At 36.1% G+C, this 21,468-nt stretch overlaps 1 protein-coding gene across 8 annotated transcripts in view; it reads right to left on the bottom strand.

Annotated features, from left to right (window-relative positions):
- Window positions 1–1,064: 1,064 nt before the first annotated feature.
- UBE2W (ubiquitin conjugating enzyme E2 W (putative)) overlaps window positions 1,065–21,468 on the bottom strand; it is a 44,022-nt gene continuing 23,618 nt past the window's right edge. For 3 of the 8 annotated variants that reach the window (XM_017812482.1, XM_017812477.1, XM_017812486.1), the window contains exons 4-6: window positions 21,208–21,363; window positions 20,047–20,122; window positions 1,491–1,822 (exon numbers count right to left, since the gene is read on the bottom strand). In XM_017812482.1, the coding sequence (XP_017667971.1) occupies window positions 1,800–1,822; window positions 20,047–20,122; window positions 21,208–21,363 (255 nt within the window). In that variant the 3' untranslated portion in view covers window positions 1,491–1,799. Of the gene's footprint in view, window positions 1,469–1,490; window positions 1,823–14,147; window positions 15,832–20,046; window positions 20,142–21,207; window positions 21,364–21,468 lie in introns of those variants that run through there. The other 5 variants (XM_017812484.1, XM_017812481.1, XM_017812478.1 and 2 more) reach the window with 4 other exon arrangements.

The raw sequence follows: 21,468 nt of genomic DNA on the forward strand, positions 1-21,468 counted from the left end.
CCCGCGGCGGCGCCGGGAACTGCGCCCGCCCGCCCCCGGCCCCGGCGGGGCCCGCGGCGCCCCCGCTCACCTTCCTCCGGCGGGCCGGGGCCGGGCCGGGCCGGGCTCCACCGCACGGCGAGGCCTCGGCACTGCCGCAGGAGGCAGCCCCGACCCGGCCGGGGCGCAGCGGTGGGGGCCGTGCTGGGCTGAGAACGGGGCTGAGCTCAGCTGAGCTCGCCGAGCCGCTCCGGCGCTGCCCCCTGGCGGCCTCTCCCAGCGCCGCGCACGGATCGGGCCGTGGGGAGCACGGGGAGCGAAGCTTAACGCCAGGGAAAGGAAAATAATGGCTTGCAGTAATACAGGGAGAGCGGGGGAAAACAACACAGCACAGCAGAGAATGGGCCTGCTTTTATTTCTCCGAGCTGGTGGTACTCGTCTCGCTCTAGCTTGGACCACTTAACTCTCCAACGTCCTTCCCCTCTCACCTCCTTTCCCCATCCGAGACAGCTGTTTTCAAAGGATGGCAAAAACTCATAAGCATGATTCATGTCAAAATTTTTTTCTGTCTTGAATTAGGGCAAATCATGTTTCTGAAGGGGAAGATAACTGATGCAGTTGCTGGGCGCTACAGCTGCCTGGAGGGAGGCTGCAGGAAAGAGGGCCAGGGATTGCAGCTGTGGAGGTTCAGCCATGTAGATTCCAAGGTGCATCACTGAAACCTCCCTCCCCAGCTGGGCATAAAACCTCCCACCTTGGACACTGTCAGGGCTCAGCTAAAATAAAGTCCTGGGTAACTTGCTGCATTTTTTGTACAGCCCTACTTCCATGCCCTTCCAACTAATAACACTCCTATGGTTCTGCCATCATAAAAATATTTATCTCGTTGCAATGTTTCAGGTTTGAATATCCCTTACAAAAGGTAGACCTAGATAGAAAAATGAAAAAAGGCAGAAATGAAAAAGTGCTTATGTAAAATTGAGATTAAAGTCTGAAGAGTTTCTTCCTTTAAATTAGAAATTAATAGAGGAAAAAAAGAGGGGGAGTCATAGAAATTAATTTCTGACTATCATGAAAAAGATAACATTCAAATTCTTTATCTCAAAGTAATCATTTTATTGTTCATTGATAAAAGATTTCTGAGTTTAATCCACAATCTAATTTTTTTTTGTAGAAGCATCAGAACTTGAAGCAATGATCTTCCTACAAATCCTACCTGATTTGCTAGACTGCAGTAACAAAGTTCCTCAGGCTTAGAAACAAAAGCAGATTTTTTGGGGGGAGAAAGACGCCTATAACTTTTTACTATGCAACTAGGTTTTAATGATAGCTCATAACATTAGTCATAGCAAATGTAATTTTAAAAAAACCCAACAGATAAGTCAGGTTGAATGAGAATGAATCCAGAGTTCATATTTCCTCCAGTATCTGTTATTCCGTGAGAAAATTTTTTTTTAATCATGACTTCACATCAAGAGGTGGATCAGTACTGAGCAAAAAACAGAAAAAGATGTAGTCTGACAGGATTCCCAAGCATGGTGTAGGCACACAGCCGAGGTGAATTTTGGTAGTAAGCTTGCATATTGTAGGTAATTTACAACACCAAAAACATACAATGATAGTGGCAGAGCCGTATTGTGAGTATCTAAGTGATAGCAAGGTTTTATTCACAGAACACTAACATTTACAACTTGTTTAAACACACTTTGGGAATTCAGCATTTGCTAAGAGTTTTATACATACCCTGTATTCAGCAGCAGCAGTTCGTCATCCTCCCCTTCTCATTTCTCCACTGTTTTGTTTTCTGTTTCTGAGATTCCTTACCCCTTAATTAATTTAAGAACTGAGGACAGAAGTATACAGTATAATACAATTTCTCATGTATTCTTCTGATACAATATAGTGATACAATGTAGCAATGGATAATAATGCAAGTACTTTTCATTAGGCTACTATGAAATTTTGTGTGAGTAAAGTTCATTCGGGTGCTGAATCATGATGGTGCTTCCATAAGTCTGTAGGGTTTTTTGTTTGTTCTTGGGGTTTTTTCCTTTTTAATTTTATGTCTTAAAATTTTTATTTTAACTACTATTAGTAGTTTGAAGAACAACCATATAGTATGACATAGACTTAGCATGCATGTACCCATCAGAAAAATGCATCCAATGAATGTCAGCATCAGGTTACAAGGGAGGTTTTCTGAACTTTCTGCAGAGACAGATGTAATTCCAACAAGCCTACAAAATCTCCGATCTGTTCTGTTATTTCAATACCTGAAATTTTTATAATATTGCTATTGCTACACAGCTAAAAGCTTAGTTTAAAAACATATCTTGAGATACAGGTATCAACTCAGAAAAGTCTTGTATCTTGATATACATTTTGTGGTGCAAATGGAATATAGCTGAAACAAAACTGAACACGAAAGAGCAAATTTTATCCCCAAATTTACCATATATGTATATTTTATAAAAGAAGGGATATTTTACAATAATTTTAAGTTCATATATTCAGCTTTTTTAATGTTTCCAGTAAAACTGGAGCTTTACATATATGAACAATTTAATTACATTACTAATAACTTCTTTAGATTTACTGTACCTTTATGTTTGGGGTTTTTTCTGCTACTGCTGAGATATAGGATAAAGGCTAGTCAGTACCTCCAGTAAAAGCAGCTTATTACAACCTAAAACCTTCTCATTTTTGCAAACAAGATGCATAGTTTGTATATATTCATTCACTCTACTCCATTAGTACACAACAGGAGTGTCATGACTTGCCCAACAATCCAGTTTCAGTATGCAAGTTGTTAATAGGAGTGATTAATTCAGTATGCAGTTTGAAAACAACAAAAAGCCACAGTAATGCCTAAATGCCTGCACAAATACATAACTGAGGGAAAGAATACAGAGTAATTCCATTTGGTCTCTATACACGAGTGCAGGACACTTCAAGACACTAGGCCTTGTCATTTCTAATCTCAGATTCATAACAAAATAAATTGGCACTTTAACACTGACTTGCAAAAATCAAAATATTTTAGTTTTTACTGATACATTTTATTGTTAGAATTGTAATTATAGAAAGTCATCAAGAAATGACTTTCCACCCCTCAATACACTTTGGTGCAACCAACCAAACCAAGCACAAGTAAATGTCCAAAGAAAATGTCCAGACAGAGCTGCTGGTTGGAAAGAACCTCTGAAGTTCTGCTCTACCACCCTCCTTGCCCCCTCAAACTAGGACCAACTTTAAAGCCAGATCTGACTTTGGAGTTCACAGGTTGCTCGGTTTCCTTTTGAAAATTTCCAAGAGTGGAGATTTTACAGCCTCTTCCAGAACCCTGCTCCAGGGTTTGACAGTTTCTTTGTAGCTGTACTTTTTATATATTAAAGAACTTGGATGATATTTTGATACTAAATTTAAAAGCGTAATTAAGCTAATAGAGTGCTCATAATACACCAACAGGGAGCAAACAATATATTTTTTACATTAGTTAGTCATTCAACTGAATAAAAGCCTCTAACAGCTTAATGCCAGAAGAAATAATTTTTTAAATAATATTTTAAATAACACTTTTCCAGTAATTAAAACCTATTAGAAAAGTAAAAGCCAGGAGTTTGGGATTATATTTGATTAACACCCAATATTATTAACAAGCCTAAGTCTAGTCAGGTCACGCCTCTCTGCAATAACAGGTGCAGAACTGTGACTATGAAAGTAGATTTTTGACTACATTGCATGTCATACAAGTGCCTAGAACAATTTACCACTAGATAGTACAAGGACTGAGAGGCACGAACAAACCAAGATAAAACAAACTACGGGTAAATACCATGCAAAGTTTTCTCAGGTAACGGAAACCACTTATTCCTTATGCTCCAGTGAAGACTCATGAGCAATGAATTTTAACAACTGACGTTGACACGCTATCTTTCATGATTCATGTCTAAAATGCAAGTTCCCTAAATCAGATGAATCACACAATCGCTTCAAGAATCTAAATTAAGTGAACTAGAACTTGGACTTGTCAGCATATATTCAATTTTTTCCATCACTGATGGTATAGGGACATTGTACAACCTCTAAGTCCTTATTTCCCTTAGCAAGTATAATTTTTTTAGAGCACACCAAAGTGAATCCAACCAAAATGATGTGCTGATTTTGCAATCATCAGCTTACATCTAGGTCTCTTATCATCAAGGTACCAATGCTGTTTCTTCATTAGTTGACCCACTGGCCCAAATTCAGATTGCTTTGCAGGTAGCATTATATTTCCCAGTAATTATTTGCTCACATTGCTCTCATACAGCAGTGCTAGGAATAGTAAATCCTCGTGTAAATAAAGGCTTTGCTTTACCCTTTTAATAATGCTAGAGAAATTTTAAAACTATACTGGTAAGTTATCTTATAGGAAATATTACGAGTTGTATAACACATTCAGGAAACCCCACATCACTCATTATTGTAGTTCATGTATCCAAAACTGCAGAAAAGCTAGCATTAAGTCTCTAGTTCTAATTTGCATATTTCTTTTGTGACAGTTATTTCCATAATTTTCCATTTATTTTCAACACAAGGTACTGTAAAAACTTTCTGTACACTCAGCTCACCTTCTCACAATTATAGAAAATCTAACGATGCGTATTTATACATACCTAGTTAATATGCATAATAACTACATAAATGTGTGTGTGTATATGCACAGATAGTTAATAAAAGTTCATCATGTATTATGAACACCCTCTCATATATCCTATGGGGTTTCCTGATTTAAATAAATAAATAGAAACTACGAGATTTGTATTACTTCTGTAAAACACAGAGCATAGAATGTTAGAAGAAAACCAAGATACCTCAGGTCAACCAGGGCTTCACATTTCATGACTACAGCAGTGAAGACAAATGTAACTACAGTTTGATAAATCAGCAAAAATAATACCAGAATTAGCAACCTGAAGATCAGTGTATCAGTTTTCCATTACAAAGCACACACTCATTTAGGAATGGCCCATTTCTGCATTACTAAGCATTGCTACTCGATGAGACTACACTGGCTTTGCTCAGGAGAGAACTATGGGAAAGCCAAAGAGTTATTACAGGCCAAAGCAGCAACAGATTCTATAAGATTAAATTCCTGTTTACAACCCTGCAGGTCTTGGGGGTTTTGTTTTACTGATAGCATTCTGACTACATAAAAAGGCCTTCGAACAAGTCCAAACATGATGCTATTTTTACCGACAGTGTTGCATGAGAAGATCATGCCCATTCTGAAGTGCTTTGGATTCTCATTAGTACCTTTCAGTTCAGGCACAGATTACAGCAGCACTTCAAACACAACCAAAGTGACACCAGTAATATCACCAGTCTGTGCACTGGTGTCAATACTAGTCATATTTATTGGCACAGTTGTCCTGGTGAGAGACTGTACCTAATCATACCTATCGACAACCTTACCAGTAGCACACTGTAACAGACTAGGTCTCAGAGAAAGTAGGGATTAGGCCTTTTACATCTTCAAGTAAATTAAGGCAAATTTTGGACATGAAAATTAAGAATTTCAATCATCACCAAACACATTCTTGTGGTGACATTAGATTTACCTGATACAGATAAAGAGATAAAAGGACACAACTAGTTCAAAGAGAATTCAGTCAGTAGAAAAATGCTTTCCATTCTGCATAGTTTGTTTGCTTCCCACCCATTTACACTGCTAAATACCTTTTATTGCAGGACAGTGTAACAACTCCGCAACAAGAGGAAAAGGATTTGTATTTCTACCATTTTGTAGAAGTAAAAAAAATTACTTACAGAAATTGAACATGATTATTAATTTATACAGTAAATTAAAACGATATTAAATTAGTAATTTTTAAATTATTATTCTCTTGGAACAAGAACTACCTTAGATCTACATGAAGTCCAACTGCAAGAGCAGAAAAGAGAAATTGTCTGTACCCAGCACTCATACAGAAAAAGGGTTCCCCCTCCTCCAGCCCCAGAAAAAAAAGTTCAGAAGTTGCTAGTACTACAAACATGACTCAGTAAATGACATAAAGGACTTATCGTAGTCAATAGGAACAATAATAAAGCATTGCCTACACATGTTCCTAAGTATAGAATCTCATGAATGGAAACACTAAAAGCACGGACAACTGGCAGCATTGTCACTCAAATGATGTTTATTTTTAGAGGATTACTGATGCCTGCAATTTGCCATTAGTACTATCTCCTGCCAGCACACTGGCTTCATTCTCAGTCTGCCCCATTTTCTAACTGATGGCTCTTAAACAAATGCATTTGTGCTACTTCCAGGGACTGCAGCAACACAGCTTCAGAAAATGTGAAGTGTAACTGAGTAAACAGCAGGTATTACATTTGCTGAAAATACAGGATCTATGCATGTCACACCTACAACAAATGCAATTTAAGTACTTAGTTTCACCTACAAAGTAGACATTTCTATGAGAGTTTACCATGTAAGAAATTTGCCATATATTATGTATGTTATAGCAACCAGCACTGCAACTTTTTCAGAGGACAGCAGTGAACTAATAGTGTAACAATGTATTCCAAGAGCGAGACAAATCATATTTATATTAGATGAAGTTGGTTAAAGCTGGCTTCACATCATTTCACAATCCTGCCTAAATTAAGAATCCATCCCTTAGTAAAGTTTTTTGGGTCTGCTGACAAAATTATAAATTACTAGCTGTAATTAAGCACAAATACCATCATGTACGTAACCCAACGAAAATAGCTGGACTAAATTCTATTGCTATATGAAGGTATAATACAGTAGACATTAAGATCTGCAGCAGTTCTAACTTTATAATTAATTCTTTTTTAAGGAACAGTCAGTGCAATGTTTTCCATTAATGAAATAAAAAACCCTAACCTTACCCTGCATTGTCACCAAATCATCAGTTTGCCATTATGTGTTATTGGAAGCTATAGGATGTTTTGAGAATTTGCACAAATGCCCTAACTGGATATTCTGACTAAAATGTTGCTGTATAGCACCTCATTGAGCCAGACGTTTCCCACCCATCCAATAATTTACCAAAAAATCAGTTTTACAATGGTTCGATGTTGCTGAATTTGACAATTTAAACAAGAGTAAACTCCTACATAATTTGAGAAGTTTTGTACTATTCTATCATTAAATTAACACTAATCTACTACCTGGAACAGCAAATAAAAATGCTTAAAAATGGAAGTTATATGGCAGATCTGTACATTTCTGCATTTCTCTGAAAGTTTAAACAAGTGCAGAGCCCACAGGCCTTCACAGAAATTAGGGAAACATCACCATGTCTGAAAATGTTTCGATTATTCAAAGGACAAAACATAAGCAATCTACAAGGCACTGCATCTTCACAGATAGATAAAACTGCCCCAAGACTTTCATATCAGTTTCCTCTACACTTCACTACAGTTAACAGAAAGAACACTTTAGATAATAAATTCCAAATCTGGAAGGAGGTAGCCTGTAAGTTTCTACTTCCAGGCAAAAGCTAGCAAATTCTCACTTTGTTGTATCCAGATTATTTTTAATGCATTCTTTACTTTTAAAAACCACAACAAATGAAAACCTAAACGTTGATGGGAACCTGCTCTTTCAAATGAAAAGCTGTAACTTATAAGGTCCTTGATACTGTGTCAAGTAAGGTATAACAATAACATACATACAAACATTGATACACACTAAAATCAATCCAGATTAATGCATGGCCTAAGCAAGATTTATTACCCATCTTTAGTATGTACACAGAACTACTGTGAAGACCAAAACCAAGAAATAAAGATCTATGACAGAAAGAAGCAGTGTTCTGTGGTGCAGACCATGCAGCAGGACTCCTTTCAGAGGCCAAATCCTGCCATAATGCTTTGTAAGTATAAAAAAGAAAGAATTAAGTAAACGCTTTACCATGTGACAGACTCGTAACAGTGACAGGATGCATTACTCAAAATCAAGTACAGTGCATTAGTACAGTGCCTTGAAATACACAGAAAGCCATCTCACCACAAAACAGTATGGAACTGGCTTATACAGAGATCACAAATTTTCCAATTAGATCATTGGTTTACTCCAAAGAGAACCATGGGACATTAAACTTTGGGTGCACAGATGCTGCAAGACTGGGCTGCCTGGCACAAGACAACTTTTGTTATCCTTACCCGGGTACATTCAAAACTGGATAAAAAGTTCAGATGGATTTACATTTCAGAAATCATTCAGGAAAACCTAGGCCTTACTATATTGCATGCTACAGTCACTAATGTAAGGAAAAGTGCCTTCTGGATGAAATGACATTTCATATCAACATCCAAACAGTAAGCCTTTATAATGTTCATTTTCAGAAAGTGTCGCAGAGAAATGAGTTAAAAAAACCCCAACATTACAAAGCAGCTGATAGGAAACAAAAAGAAGTAGATGATGTATTCAGATGAGTGTAGGACCAATCCAGAGAAGCTTTTAGGGAAAAGAATTACAAGCTTTTCTACAGAGCATTCCCCAATAGTACCTGAGATAACAGGAAGACATGAGTACTGTCCAGGAATGATTTGGTCTATTCCTACAGACTAAAGAAAGGAAATTAACAGAAAGAATTTTCCAAATTACAAAATCAAATAGCAAAGTACTATATTCAATCTGTTTTTCATTTGCAAAACTTCAAAATTTCTTGTCAGGCATAAGAGCCACTTTGATCAGTTAACTAGGGTTTCTGAAAAAATTTGCAATGGCAAAAAGAAACCTATTACTTCAGTTTCTGGAGGGGGCTATCCATCCTCTGAGTTATTAAGTTTGATAGGACCAGTGGTTTTTCTTACTATAGCACGTCCCAACAAAATGATACCAGTTTTCATACAGGACCTTGATCTTTCAGTTGCATCATGACCATAGTTGCACTGCATTTGCCCTCTTCCAACTTTGAAGAACTTCTTAACATAAGAATTACAGATTGGTGCAATTACTGATGTCCTCTTAAAAAAAAGGCCCAAACCTGAAATCCCAAAACCACACAAACCCAAAAGCACCATGCCACCAGCCACCGATTCACTGAGAATATTCAGGATGCTATCAAACTTAACTTTCAAGAACTAGTTGTTCTCCCTCCCACCCTACTTTGTGAGCATAGCTTATTTCCATATGGTATCCTCATTGTGTTGGTCAACAAAATTTGCAGGAGTGTTTGAAAGATCATTCCCAGCGACTGAATTATTATTTAAGGAACCTGAAGTCGTCTATTATTCCAGCATAATCCTTAAGACAGTAGTTACTGCTTAGGGCAGATGACAATGCGCAGATACATAAAAGATTAAAAGAGTTATAGTCCAAAACCTAGTGCAATACAGAATACATTAGTGTGACTGCCCCCAATTTCTCCTTCCATCTCATTCCCATAAACTCAAAACCTTATGAAAATCAAGACTTTAGGCTTGATATACTCTGTATCATCTGGAGATATTATAATTTATCTGTCTTTGTCACTTGTTTACTTAATTATGTATACTTCCTGTACTGCTTCTCCCAGAGTTCTAATCTTGAAAAAACTGTCTACACCCAATAAACAAATATGTACTTTATTCGGCGCTTATGAAGCACAGCTACCAATGTTTTCTTCAGACATATGGACAGTAGAGAATAAGAAAGAGACTCAAGAGCTATTCACACTTCATCACCAGTCACAATGACAGCTGTCACACACTTTTCACCGAGCCAGTAAAAATAATACATTAAGATCAAACCCACCAGGATTTCATCCATCCCTTGAACAAGACCTTCAGGGGAAGGGATGAGACGACTAACAGTGTGGTTTTGCTTTGAAAACCTCCTACCACAGTGCAAGTCATGTTCTTAAAGGATACAACAGACAAATGAGATCTGTAGCCGAGACTTGAGTCTCAAGTGTTTTCTGTATTAGATGATGACTGTAACTAATTTGGCTTTCTATCTAAGCTCCAGGACATTTGATTCGTAACAGGAATGCCTTCCTTTTGAAAAATAACTGGCCATTTTCTGAGCAGCTTCACTGAATTTGTAACTCTGATTGAGGCTTGACAACGTTGGTCTGACGAAAACTTTACTAAAAATATCCTAACAGAGCAATGCCAGAAGACTTACTACTTTGAAACAAAACAAAACAAAACAAAACAAACAAACGCAAAAAGCCAACCTGTTCCTGGGCACAAAAACTCAAGGCATCTAAACAGAGAGGTAACAGATCACTGGAAGGCTTTGAAACAACTTCAGAATTTTTACTAGAAAACAGTTAAAACAGACAGGAGAGTCCCCCACCACAGGCTGTTATAGGCAGTCCAGACCTCCAGCTCAGGCTTCTCTTAGCACATAACTCACCTTCCGCGTAACACAAGGTTTCTAGTACATTATGCAGAAAAGCCTAAAGATACAAATCACGTTTCAGCCATCACCTCCCAAACCCCAGCTGCACAGTCCTTTCCATTTTTTACACTAGCTCTGAAACTCTTGATTATGCAGCAAGCTGATTCAGCTTGTTAATTCAGAAGAAAAAATTTCACTTTTTTGAAATCAGTTTTCTACTGGTTTAACAGGCTAGATCATCTCAGTGCAGACTTGACAATAAAGTTAAATGCAAGGTAGGAATGTAAATCATTAGACTGGAAAGGAAGGAATACAAATTTCTCCTTCTCTTGTAACAACAGGAACCATGCTTAATTTTATCTTTAGGATTAAATGCCCCTGAGTACCTCATTAGCAGCATCCAGACAATACTGTGGTCCTGGGAAGAGAAAAGGCCCAGAATGTGTATCTGAACAGATTTAACTTCGACTGCTTTGCACAAAGCACTTCAAAGGGCTTCAAGAAAACAGGTTCCCAACTGCTGAAGACAAAATTTTAAGGTCTTATCATGGAAATTTTAAATAACAAAAGACAGGCCAGCACGAGGGAAAGAACTGTGGTCAGTGTTATAGGATTTCAGATTGTAACATCTTTCTTTGAGGCCATCATGATGGTTTTCAATTATTCACTGGATTCCTTTTCCAGAAGTGTCTCCTGTAAGCAGCTCCTTCACTAGCAGAAGTCAAGCGAAAAATGTCACTTCAAAAGACAAAGTTGCACTACAAATCACCCAGGTAAACTGAAGGGGGTTAAAACACAATCTAACCTACTACCACTAACTCACACCTTAAGAGCTCCTATGGAGTATTATACTAAAGAGACTGTGGACACAGGCTTATAAATCTGATCTCTACACTGATACACATTGCACGATCAATTGGATTTTACATTTATTTTTTGTTTCATAAATACAAAAATTAATATCTGAATGAAACCTACATGGGTTTCTAAGGAAGTCACTTCATGAAAGCAGTTACTTTGGAACTACAGTGTTACTGAAATGCTCTTCCTTTGTAATTTAAAAAAACTTCACTTTAAGTAACTCCAGAGAGAATTTGTTACAGTGAATCAACTGTTCAAAATCCCTCAGACACTATTTTAAAAAGTACATAAAATCTAGAGGAAAAGAATATGGCAAGTGAAGATTTTCCTGCATTGCTATTATCTGTAAAATGAAATAAAAGCAGAGGTTAAGTATTTTCAAAATTTTTTCAAAATTTCTGAATTATATTTCAATACAGTAAAAGGCAGCTCGTGATATTTCTACTCTTGCGTTTCATAAAGGTATTGTAAAGCCTGACGATTTGTAAAGTTAGTAGTAATCCTCAAAACAACAGGTCAACAAGTACCTGGCACATGAACTAAATCCAAAGTCTCTCTTCCCATGCTGCTGTGTGACTGCAGCTGAAGATGGAATATCACTAAGGCAGCTTAATTCCCCTTATCCAGTTCAACACCTAATTATTCAGGTACCACTGTGTATTAGAGCAAATCCAAACAGGATTGGGTGATATGGATTAAAAGTAACTGGTTTTAAAAGAAAGTTCATTCAACCTACTATTTAGAATGATCAGGATTTGTGAGCATGGAAACACAACATAATGCTCAACTGCTTTGCCAGATGAGGCAAAAACTACACTGGCTTCTCCCAAAGCTAGAAGTTATATAGTTACACTATTGTAAACCTTTTAATAACAACAGGACATGTTCTAAGAAACATGAGAGCCACAGGTAGTTTTCTTTTTCCCCTTCTGTTTTTAAGACATCATTTATTTTGATAAATATTTACATATTAAAAAAAACTACCAAGAACAGGACTGCAAAGTCCTATTACCAATTATATTTAAACTTCTCCTGGCAGACACTTGTTTACTCTACTCTTTAATATGTAATTACTGACATGGAAACTCTATGGTCTCCTTAAACTGTACCTTTAAAACCTAAGATGTGAACTATAGTTTGTCAGACTTTCAAAGAAAGTAGTAAATAAAAATTAAACATCCAGAGCAACCTTCATAACACATGATATATGAATCTTAAAAACTTATTTTTTCATAAAAATATGCGGTTTAGGTATAAAGTGCTTTGCTTTTTACAACACAGAAGACATCATCTCTTGAACAAAAAATTGTACAAAACTGAAAGTGATTATCGGTATGAGGCAGAGGTTTAATTCAACAGTCCTGATATATGCTAACAAAGTAATAGAAACTCTCCTCCCACCACTGCAAGCAAACAAGAACCCTGCATCTGAAACTTTCTATTTAATATTTGAAGCGTTCGTCATACAGCCAAAGAACAATAAGGAACTATTTGATCATCTGTAAGAAACGAAAGCATTACATCTTAGTGATTTTTTTTTTTTTTAAATAAGCTATTTTCTTCAGTTGTTACAAGAGATACCCTCTGGAGAAAGAGGAAATACCTCGCTGTTATCCCAATTCCTCCCCTGATACGCATCACAGCATTTTAGAATGACTGACAGCTTTGTCTCAAGAGTAGCTGAACGTAAGGAACAGTGCTTCTGCACTCCACCATGAAAAGGTCCACACGTATTTCCAGTCAAGGGTAGTAATCTATTTTAAAACAAGAATTTATTGTGTTATAGTATAAAGACACTAAACACAAAACAAAGTGTTTAACAACATGAATATTGACACAAAATAAAAGCAAGATAGTTTCAAGCCAACTCCGTAACCATTTCATGTGAGAAATTCCAAGTGAAAGAAAGTTACATACACAAGGTCACCCTAGGAAAAGGATGGCACCTTCAATTAATTCAAGCCCTATTTCAGGACATCATAGCATTGTCAGAATAGTTGCATTATTTTGAGGGCTTGAGTGGTATATAGGCTTTGCCTTGGCCCTCTATATATACGCGAACTTACCCACAGATCTACAAGAGAACCAATGGAGGCATTTCTACTGTAAACTAAAAGACCTGAGGTACATTCTTTTCTAATCTACCTTGCACTTTTTTGATCTAAGTATATTATAGGGGGCGGGAGTTTATTAAAGAGCAGCATAAATTTGGTTATTTAACTTCACTATAGTCCATGTGATAGCACAGGTCAATAAAACGTATAATGTTTTGCACTACAACACCCATCTTTGACAAAATACAATACAGTATGTCATAAAGCTTCTATGAAACCATGTATTGTAGTTTCACAAGCTACTATATAAAAAGATAACTGAATCTGAGATGTACTTGAGCCATTTCTACAGACATTACCTGGTGTCACATTAAGGTCTCTTTCCCGTAGACTGTTTTGATAGGATCCATTATGTGAACCGTCCATACATTAATTTCTCAAAGATGCATCAATTGTTTCAATTAATACAGAGCAGTTAACATGAATATACAGATTAAGTATAAGATTACTGCTCTTCCATATGAAATGTTTCCAAAAATAACCAGTTTGATGAACTCACAACAATAATATTTTGCTAAACAAAAAGTTGGAGCATAAGTATTTCATTTGTTTAAAACTACTTTTTTTTGGCTTCTAAAATGAACTGAATTCTATGTTTCAAAGGCTCATTGTGAAAATATATACACACATCAAATTCATATCCAAAGCTAGATTTTACCATTGAGTTTTAAAGGCCAAGAGATATTTTCAGTACAGTAGAAAAAAAATAGCAGTTCCTGAAGTTTATTGTAGCCTCACTTCACTGCCAGCATCTATAGTCCTGTTGCTGTACAAAATACTCCTCTGAAGCAAATCCATCTGAACTCTATCCACCCTGAGTTTAGCATCTATACTTTTTTTTAAAATGTTTTAAACAATAGGTAACAGAGAAGTATGTACAAGGCTATAAAACATGTCAGTTATCATACAGCAGATTAAAAAAAAAAATCAGTCTTTTCAGCCAATTTTCTGTTACTGTAGTAATTCATTCTGGATTGGGTTTAGGGGTTTTTTTTGCTTTTGTTTGTTTTTACATCAAGTAGCTACTTGATTTAGACATTCATGCATTAATTGCTTGAATTTCTTTTTGAGTGCAACAATAAGGCAACAGTAAAAAAAATTATAGAAATTTTGCATATGTGTAAAGGTATTAAGTTTATAAAAGTGCTTCCTAAAAAGACAACCTAATTGCAGTATCAAAATATTACAGAGTGCTGAGAACAACTATCATTTCAATAAATGTTGCTCCACAGAAAAATGTCTGATTTTAGGCTTTTTCCCCTTTTTTTGTGAAGTAAAAGCCCGGAAAAATTGCCATGGCTGCATGGGACAAGCAAGTTAAGAAAATATACTTTAGTCTAAACTTAAATAAGAAGGTCCACACTTTTTTGTGAAAACTTTAAGCCTCTGTCAAAAATGTATTTTTTTTTTCTTTTTATAGTACAGGATTAAAAGACAAGATGATGCTTACAAGATAAAGAAATAATTTACATGAAAATATCTTCTGACAAAGCTTTTCAATCAAAATATTGTTTTGTAACATTCAAACATGACATACAACACAAAAGAAACAGTGAATGCAAACAAAAAATGTTATATGGATTGCTTTTGAACACATAAATAAATGAAATATTGGTGTAGGCAGTAGGGCTCATGCTGATGGCTAGCAGGAAATAACAGTGTGCAATCTATTTGGAAAAAGCTCTAAAGTACAAATTACAAGCCCAATTACGGACTGCAGCAAGTTCAGTTATATCACTGCCATCCTCTATCTCCAAAATAAATTCTTGTTTAAATCACTCATACCCTAAATTACTCATACCTTTGCTTCAGAGATATGAATAACTATATACAAAAAGTAGTTTTATTTCACCATAGGGATAACATTGTACCTCTCTGCCAATGTCACTTGAAAAGCCGCCCATGTCAAAACAATTTGACAGCAGATAAACAATTCAATAAATATGTAATGATCTTATTACAGTCCTTCAGCTAGGCATGTTAACTCATGCTGCTAGTTTTGTGGTCACAGTGCATAGAATCCGAATATAAAAGAATGGGCTGGATTTAAGGTAATTGTCAATCCCTTGCTTATAATCCAAATATATCCAAAACTTTCGTAAGCTCTGTCATGCGTCAATCTTTTTTGTGGCAGGAGCAAAACCTTTCCCTGGTACAATGTCCATTGCCGGCAATGGATGCACCAAAACCGCCAAGGAGCTCAGTGTTATTGCACAATATATGAAGACCTGGAATTCTTCCAAAAGCTTAAAATAAAAATAATGGAATTATTCTGACATTTCTGGACACCTGCATTAATACTGTATGACTAATAAAAGCATGTCAGTTGCATGGACTGAACCAGCGATCAACATGCGCCCAGAATGCACACTAGTAAAAATGCAGTCAAAGGAAGTAGTCTTCATTGCCTATAGGTCACTTCCAGTCAAAGGTTAAAGTTCAAAGACTGAATGATCAAAGTGCTCATTTTCTCAGTAGGACTATCTTCTGCTACGAGGATCACAAAATGGTGGCATCAACATGTGTCATCTTTAAAATAAAAGAAGAGCATTTATGGAAAACATATAAACATTCTAATTCTAAATTAGTAAGGTGCTATACGCAGAAACAATTCCTAGTATAGACAGTAACATGCAGAGGAAATACAGGAAATACACTGATTGAATAATTCTATCGTTTTGTTCAATACTGACACAGGGGGAAAAAGAGATTATCAAAAATTAAACTTCTGAAATACACATCCACCACCAAAGATATTAGCATTAGCAAATATTCTATTAAAAGGACAGTCATTTCTACGCTCAGTATTTAGAAAGCCACTTGCCCAGAAAATGAAAAATCAAATATTCTTAACATTTTGCATCCTTGAAGTACAGCAGGTCCACACCAGTTATCGAATTGGGACATCCTTTTGTAAGGAATATATAGGGATAAGAGCAGGCAGAGTGGGCTGCTTCTGATGTATGCTCAATCCTTTAAACATATATATCTATCTATATATTTATACACATGTATATTCATTTATTTCTCAAGATTCAACACAAAACTATAGCTGACAGAGTTATGCAACAATAGTAGGTTGCTACTATAATCCTAACATCTTAAACCTAAAAATAACTGACATATGCTACATTTCAGATACTGTGATTGGACAGAACATATTTCAAAAATGTGTATTCTATGCAAATCTTTTCTGGATTATGCTCCATATTAAATATTTGTCTGTGAATGCTCTCCCTTTTAAACGTTCTCCTTCACATATCAACCTGCAGTATATTTGTACCTGCTAACAGTAAATACTGAGTTGTTAACAGAAAGCAAACTTACTGTCTGCTTATTTTTAAAGCACTTGTAACCTCGCACACCTAAAAAATGTGGCCTTATAAACATTCTACATTCTCACGGGAAAACATTATGTCGTCAATATTATTACTTGTAAAAAACCTTTTCAATTTTATAGTAGGCTACTGTACATGTAAAAAAAAAAAAAGGACAAGGATGCAACAGAGAGAATGGGTATTTAAATGGTGCACTAAAATTTTAGGACAAATACCAGAGAAAACACTTTCCACTTAAGAAAAAACAAAAACCAAACAAAGCCCCCAGCCCAAAAGAAGTAACAAGTGCTAGATGAAAATAAACACCACTGCCCCTTTTTTCCACCAAAAAAAAAAAAAATCTACCTCCTGACAAGACCAAAGCCAGGCAACAGCTTTATGAAACTAATTTCAGTCTAGATGCCCAAGTAAACTTTATCTGGAAGATCCTTCTCTGTCTTTAACACAACATGGGCACCTCTCAGATTGAAACTCAACATGAAAGTCAATGTACAGTTGAAACAGACATTGGGTAGGGCAGACAATCCAGAAATACTTTCAGTTATCAAAGATCAGGGCTTTAAACAGGGCTTCTGAGGACATCATTTTGGAGCAAATAGGGCTCCATGACTCTGTGGAATAAGTTGCTGTGTTGAAGCAGGGATGAAATGAGAGATTAAAAAAACTCTGTAACAAGCTAAATGCAGACACATATTTACATGTCAGAATATGTCTCAAAGTGCCACTTTATCACTTTGTGTTCATATGGGTTTGCTTTACATCAGGTCCCAACCATGCACTATTTTGCTCCCATGTAAATAAATTCTGGGCACCTACTGGAAAAAAATATTTTCCTTCAAATGCATGTATTAATACAGATGACAGATTTCTTCCTATCTCTTCAAAACACAGGGATCCAATATCACACTGAAGCTAAAGCAGTACAATGGCTAGCTGATAGCAGAAGGGGCAGAACCACTTTGCATCTCGCTCCATATGTTCTTATATTAGCACTAGCATTTAATTTCATCCAGTGGTTACCCTTGAACAGCTGGTTTTCTTTCTCAGGTGGGATTGTTTTTTCTCTCCTCATTTACCCAGCCAAATGTGGTTCAACCACAAGATTAGATAAGTGACATTTCAGTTGAAGCGTGAGCAGAAAATAAAGATGACAGAAGCACCTTTTCACACTTCCCATTTTAGTGTAACCCAGCAGTTCTTCAAACCCGTTAAGAAAACATTGACAATTTAAAGATCATGCCTTGGCAGTCTTGTTCTATGTCTACATAGGAGAAAAAAAATTACTTGTAACTGAGAGAAGAAGCAAATGACACACAAAACTCAAAGGGAAAACACTCGAGCATTTATGAAACTTTTGTCCAGTGGACACCAGGTATGTGTAATTTTTTCATGTAAGAATTTAAGGCGGGGAGGAGCCCAATGAACTTTTAATCAGGAAGCAAGACAGTATGGGTTATTTAAATGAACTGACTTGCTTTCTCTTGCCTCAGGTTGGTTTTTAGGTTGCTCTGAATTTGAGGAAGGGCAGGGTTTTCTAACATTCAGAAAAAAGCCATTGCATAGTAACTTCATAGAGATTAAATTACTCATTCAGTGAACTATAAGCACCTTGATGGTTTTGAGCCACAATAATACCACAACCTTCAGAGTCAGAGAAACCACATTTCTTTTCATGCTGATTTGTTGTTTTGCTTGTTTAATGCAAATTGAATTTCATGATTAAGAAATCAAAGTAATATCTGCAGACTGTTCTCCTTTTATGGAGTTCTATTCTAAATCCATATGAGACTAGTACAAATTAAAAGTAGACAGAATGTATTTTAATCACAAGATATAACCAATAAATGGAACTTCACTTGTTTCTTTTTAAAAATAACTAGTAAGTCAAAATAAAAAGTTAACAAAAACTTTCCCAAAACTAAAAATGGAGAAGCACCAAAGGCATTACAAGAGTGTGAAAACAGAGAGAGAAGAGAAAGTGACTGCTGTACAGTCTGGTGAAGATGAAAGTCCCATCCTTGTGGGCAATATGATTATTATTCTTAGAGTCAATTTTAAAAACAACCACATGATAAACAGTCCCAAGTTTCTCAAAGACATCTTAATCCCATGGCATACAGCACTTCTCTTAATGTACCTGAAGTCACCTTATTTTAGAGATACTATTAAAGTATTATGAGAAACAGAGTTTCATTCTGTTACATTACCATATATGAAAACCCCGTGGTCTTGGCAAGTATTATGAAACACTCAAGTTTTTTTTGTTAAGGCATTCATGGGGTTTTAACAATCTTAAGAATTTCAGGGGTGAAGGCTTTGGCATTTGCCTCTCCAGTCATGAACTTTCACTGTCTCAAAAAACCTGTTCTCATTTCACTTAGGGGACAGAACATGTCCCAGGGTGGGGAGGCAGTGAAAAACAGAAGATGTCTTATGATGGAGCCTTCAATGAAAGGCAGTGATGGAATCAGCTCTCCTGCACTATGCTAGCATAGTATTACCTGCTCTAATACATCCCTTCCCAAAATACTGGGGCTCCCGATAACTACCATTTGTACAGAATTTTCCTAGAGAAAATAAAGAAAGCATTGCTTAGAAGAGAAACAAAGCACAGCCCATCTCTACCCCCTCCTTCTCTCTTTTCTCACCAATGGAGTGGACAAGACAAGCACATACAGCCAAGTGCAGCTCTGGGTAGAGGATGACAAAAACTGAGGCAGAAGAAAGAAATCACACCGTATAAAGCAAGACAGAGAACACATGCAAAAAACCCCAAGAAACACAAAACAAAATAAAAAAGCAAACTCCCAAATCAAAACCAAACAAAGAAAAAAACCCCAACACAACACTAGTACTGCAGACACTGTAGCAATTTTAGTTATGGTTGGGGTTTTTTTCTTTATCGTTTACATGGAGAATCTTATTACTATATTATTGAGTATTAGTTTTTAGGAGCCTTTAAAGTCAGCCAACTGTCCCATACTGGAAATTCTGATTAAGAGTGGAAATCTATTACAAAACACAGCTGCTTACAAATATATAGGTATCTTTTCAACACCATAAAAGCTCTTAAAGTGTTAATAACAACAACAAAAAAAATGGGTTTAGAGCTAAACTTTGTTTCAGTATGTCCCTTCCCCAATCCCAAACTTGTCATGGACTAATGCGGTTTACAAAAACTTTCATTCAAACTCTATCCTACAATTTAAAACATATGAGTTTACATTTTCACCAGGAATTATTAAAATGAGATATAAAAAAAAAAAAACAGAAACAGGATTTTAATAACTCTCTGAAATTAAAAAGAGTTTTAATGCTTTGAACACATTTATCCTACTTTCCTACATTTTAATTGCCTTCAGCCTAAAAAGAACTTAAAAATTCCCGGTCCTAGTTAAATACTTACCATGATACCACCATTTTGTTTTCTTTGGATTCTTGTTACATGTTCTTACATAAAATGAGTTATCTGGAGGTCGCCTCTGCAACAGAAGAAAAGACCTACAAATAATCAAACAATCCTCATATTGTAATACACGAGCTATTTAATAAGCTTTTGAAAGGCTACCATGTGAATGCAGTGAAAATGACATAACAGGCAGGACTAGACCTTTGTCAAGAAAAATCTCTTAAAGATCCAGGTAACAAATGCTTCGTGGAGATACTCCAAGAAAAACATTAATGAAAAATACCAAAGAGTTTGGCAATAAATAGAGAGAGAAATAAAAATAAAGAAAAAAAATAAAAGAAAACAACCCAAAAGAAAGAAATGGCTGTTGTTCAAAAAATCCCCAAACTAAATTCCTTTGCAGTTTGAAATCTAATTCTCATGTATTAGATCCAATTCACATCCATAAGGTTCAGCTTGGAGTGGGTGAAAAAACCAAACCTTAACATCTATATCTAAATCCTTACTTCATATTCTTCAGTTTTCTTCGTAAGTGTCATCATTATACAAAACAAGTCATAGGATAGAATACAATATAAAGCCATTTTGGAGTGTTTTTTCAACTACATGCACATGACTAGGACTGACTGGGATGCAACATAAATAGGCATGTTTAGATAGCACACATGGACAAGCTCTGACCACATCTAACTTCCACAGATAGCCCACTGCGAAAGAAATGGTCAAGAGGTCTAAGGTATTAGTGTCATCAGAAAAAAGGCAAAATGAAAATTATCAAGATCACTGAAATAGCACAGATGCAAAGCCTTAGAAACATCTGCACTAAAGACATTTCAATTCATTTTGCACCCTCTTTAGAGACAGGATAATTTTACACAGAATTGTCCTAAAACGTGATTGAACTTCAGTAAGGAGAACTAGATGGGTTCCATTTGTTCCTCTTTTCCAATATGTAAGCAGGTTACCATGAAAACAGTGACAAAGTATTTACTGCACTGTTTATTTTGAACTTCTAGCTTAGTATTTTTTCAGTAGTAGAAATATAGATATAGTAGTTTTGCCTATTTTAGAATCTGAGAAATGAAAATTTCACTTTGCAAAGTAGAAAACTATTAACTTTTACTTTTTCTACTACAACAGTGCTGAAAAAGCCCATACCTTTTCTTTGCAGCTGGAAAGCATGCTAATAATGCTAAGACAAACAGATTGCACTGAGAGAGCTGGAGACCAGTCTTCCGTTAGAATGGATAAACAGATATGACCATTGCTATAAACATGAGGATGAACAGGAATATTGTCTCCAGTAAACATGACCTAAAAAAAAAGAACAAAAATACCTGAGACTTATAGTCCACATTTTAAATAAAACTGTATTGTTTTTAGGAAAACAATATAATCTTATTTAAGGAGCAGGTCTAA

Source organism: Lepidothrix coronata, unplaced genomic scaffold (assembly GCF_001604755.1).
Source record: "Lepidothrix coronata isolate B3197 unplaced genomic scaffold, Lepidothrix_coronata-1.0 Scaffold36, whole genome shotgun sequence".
NCBI lineage: Eukaryota > Metazoa > Chordata > Aves > Passeriformes > Pipridae > Lepidothrix > Lepidothrix coronata.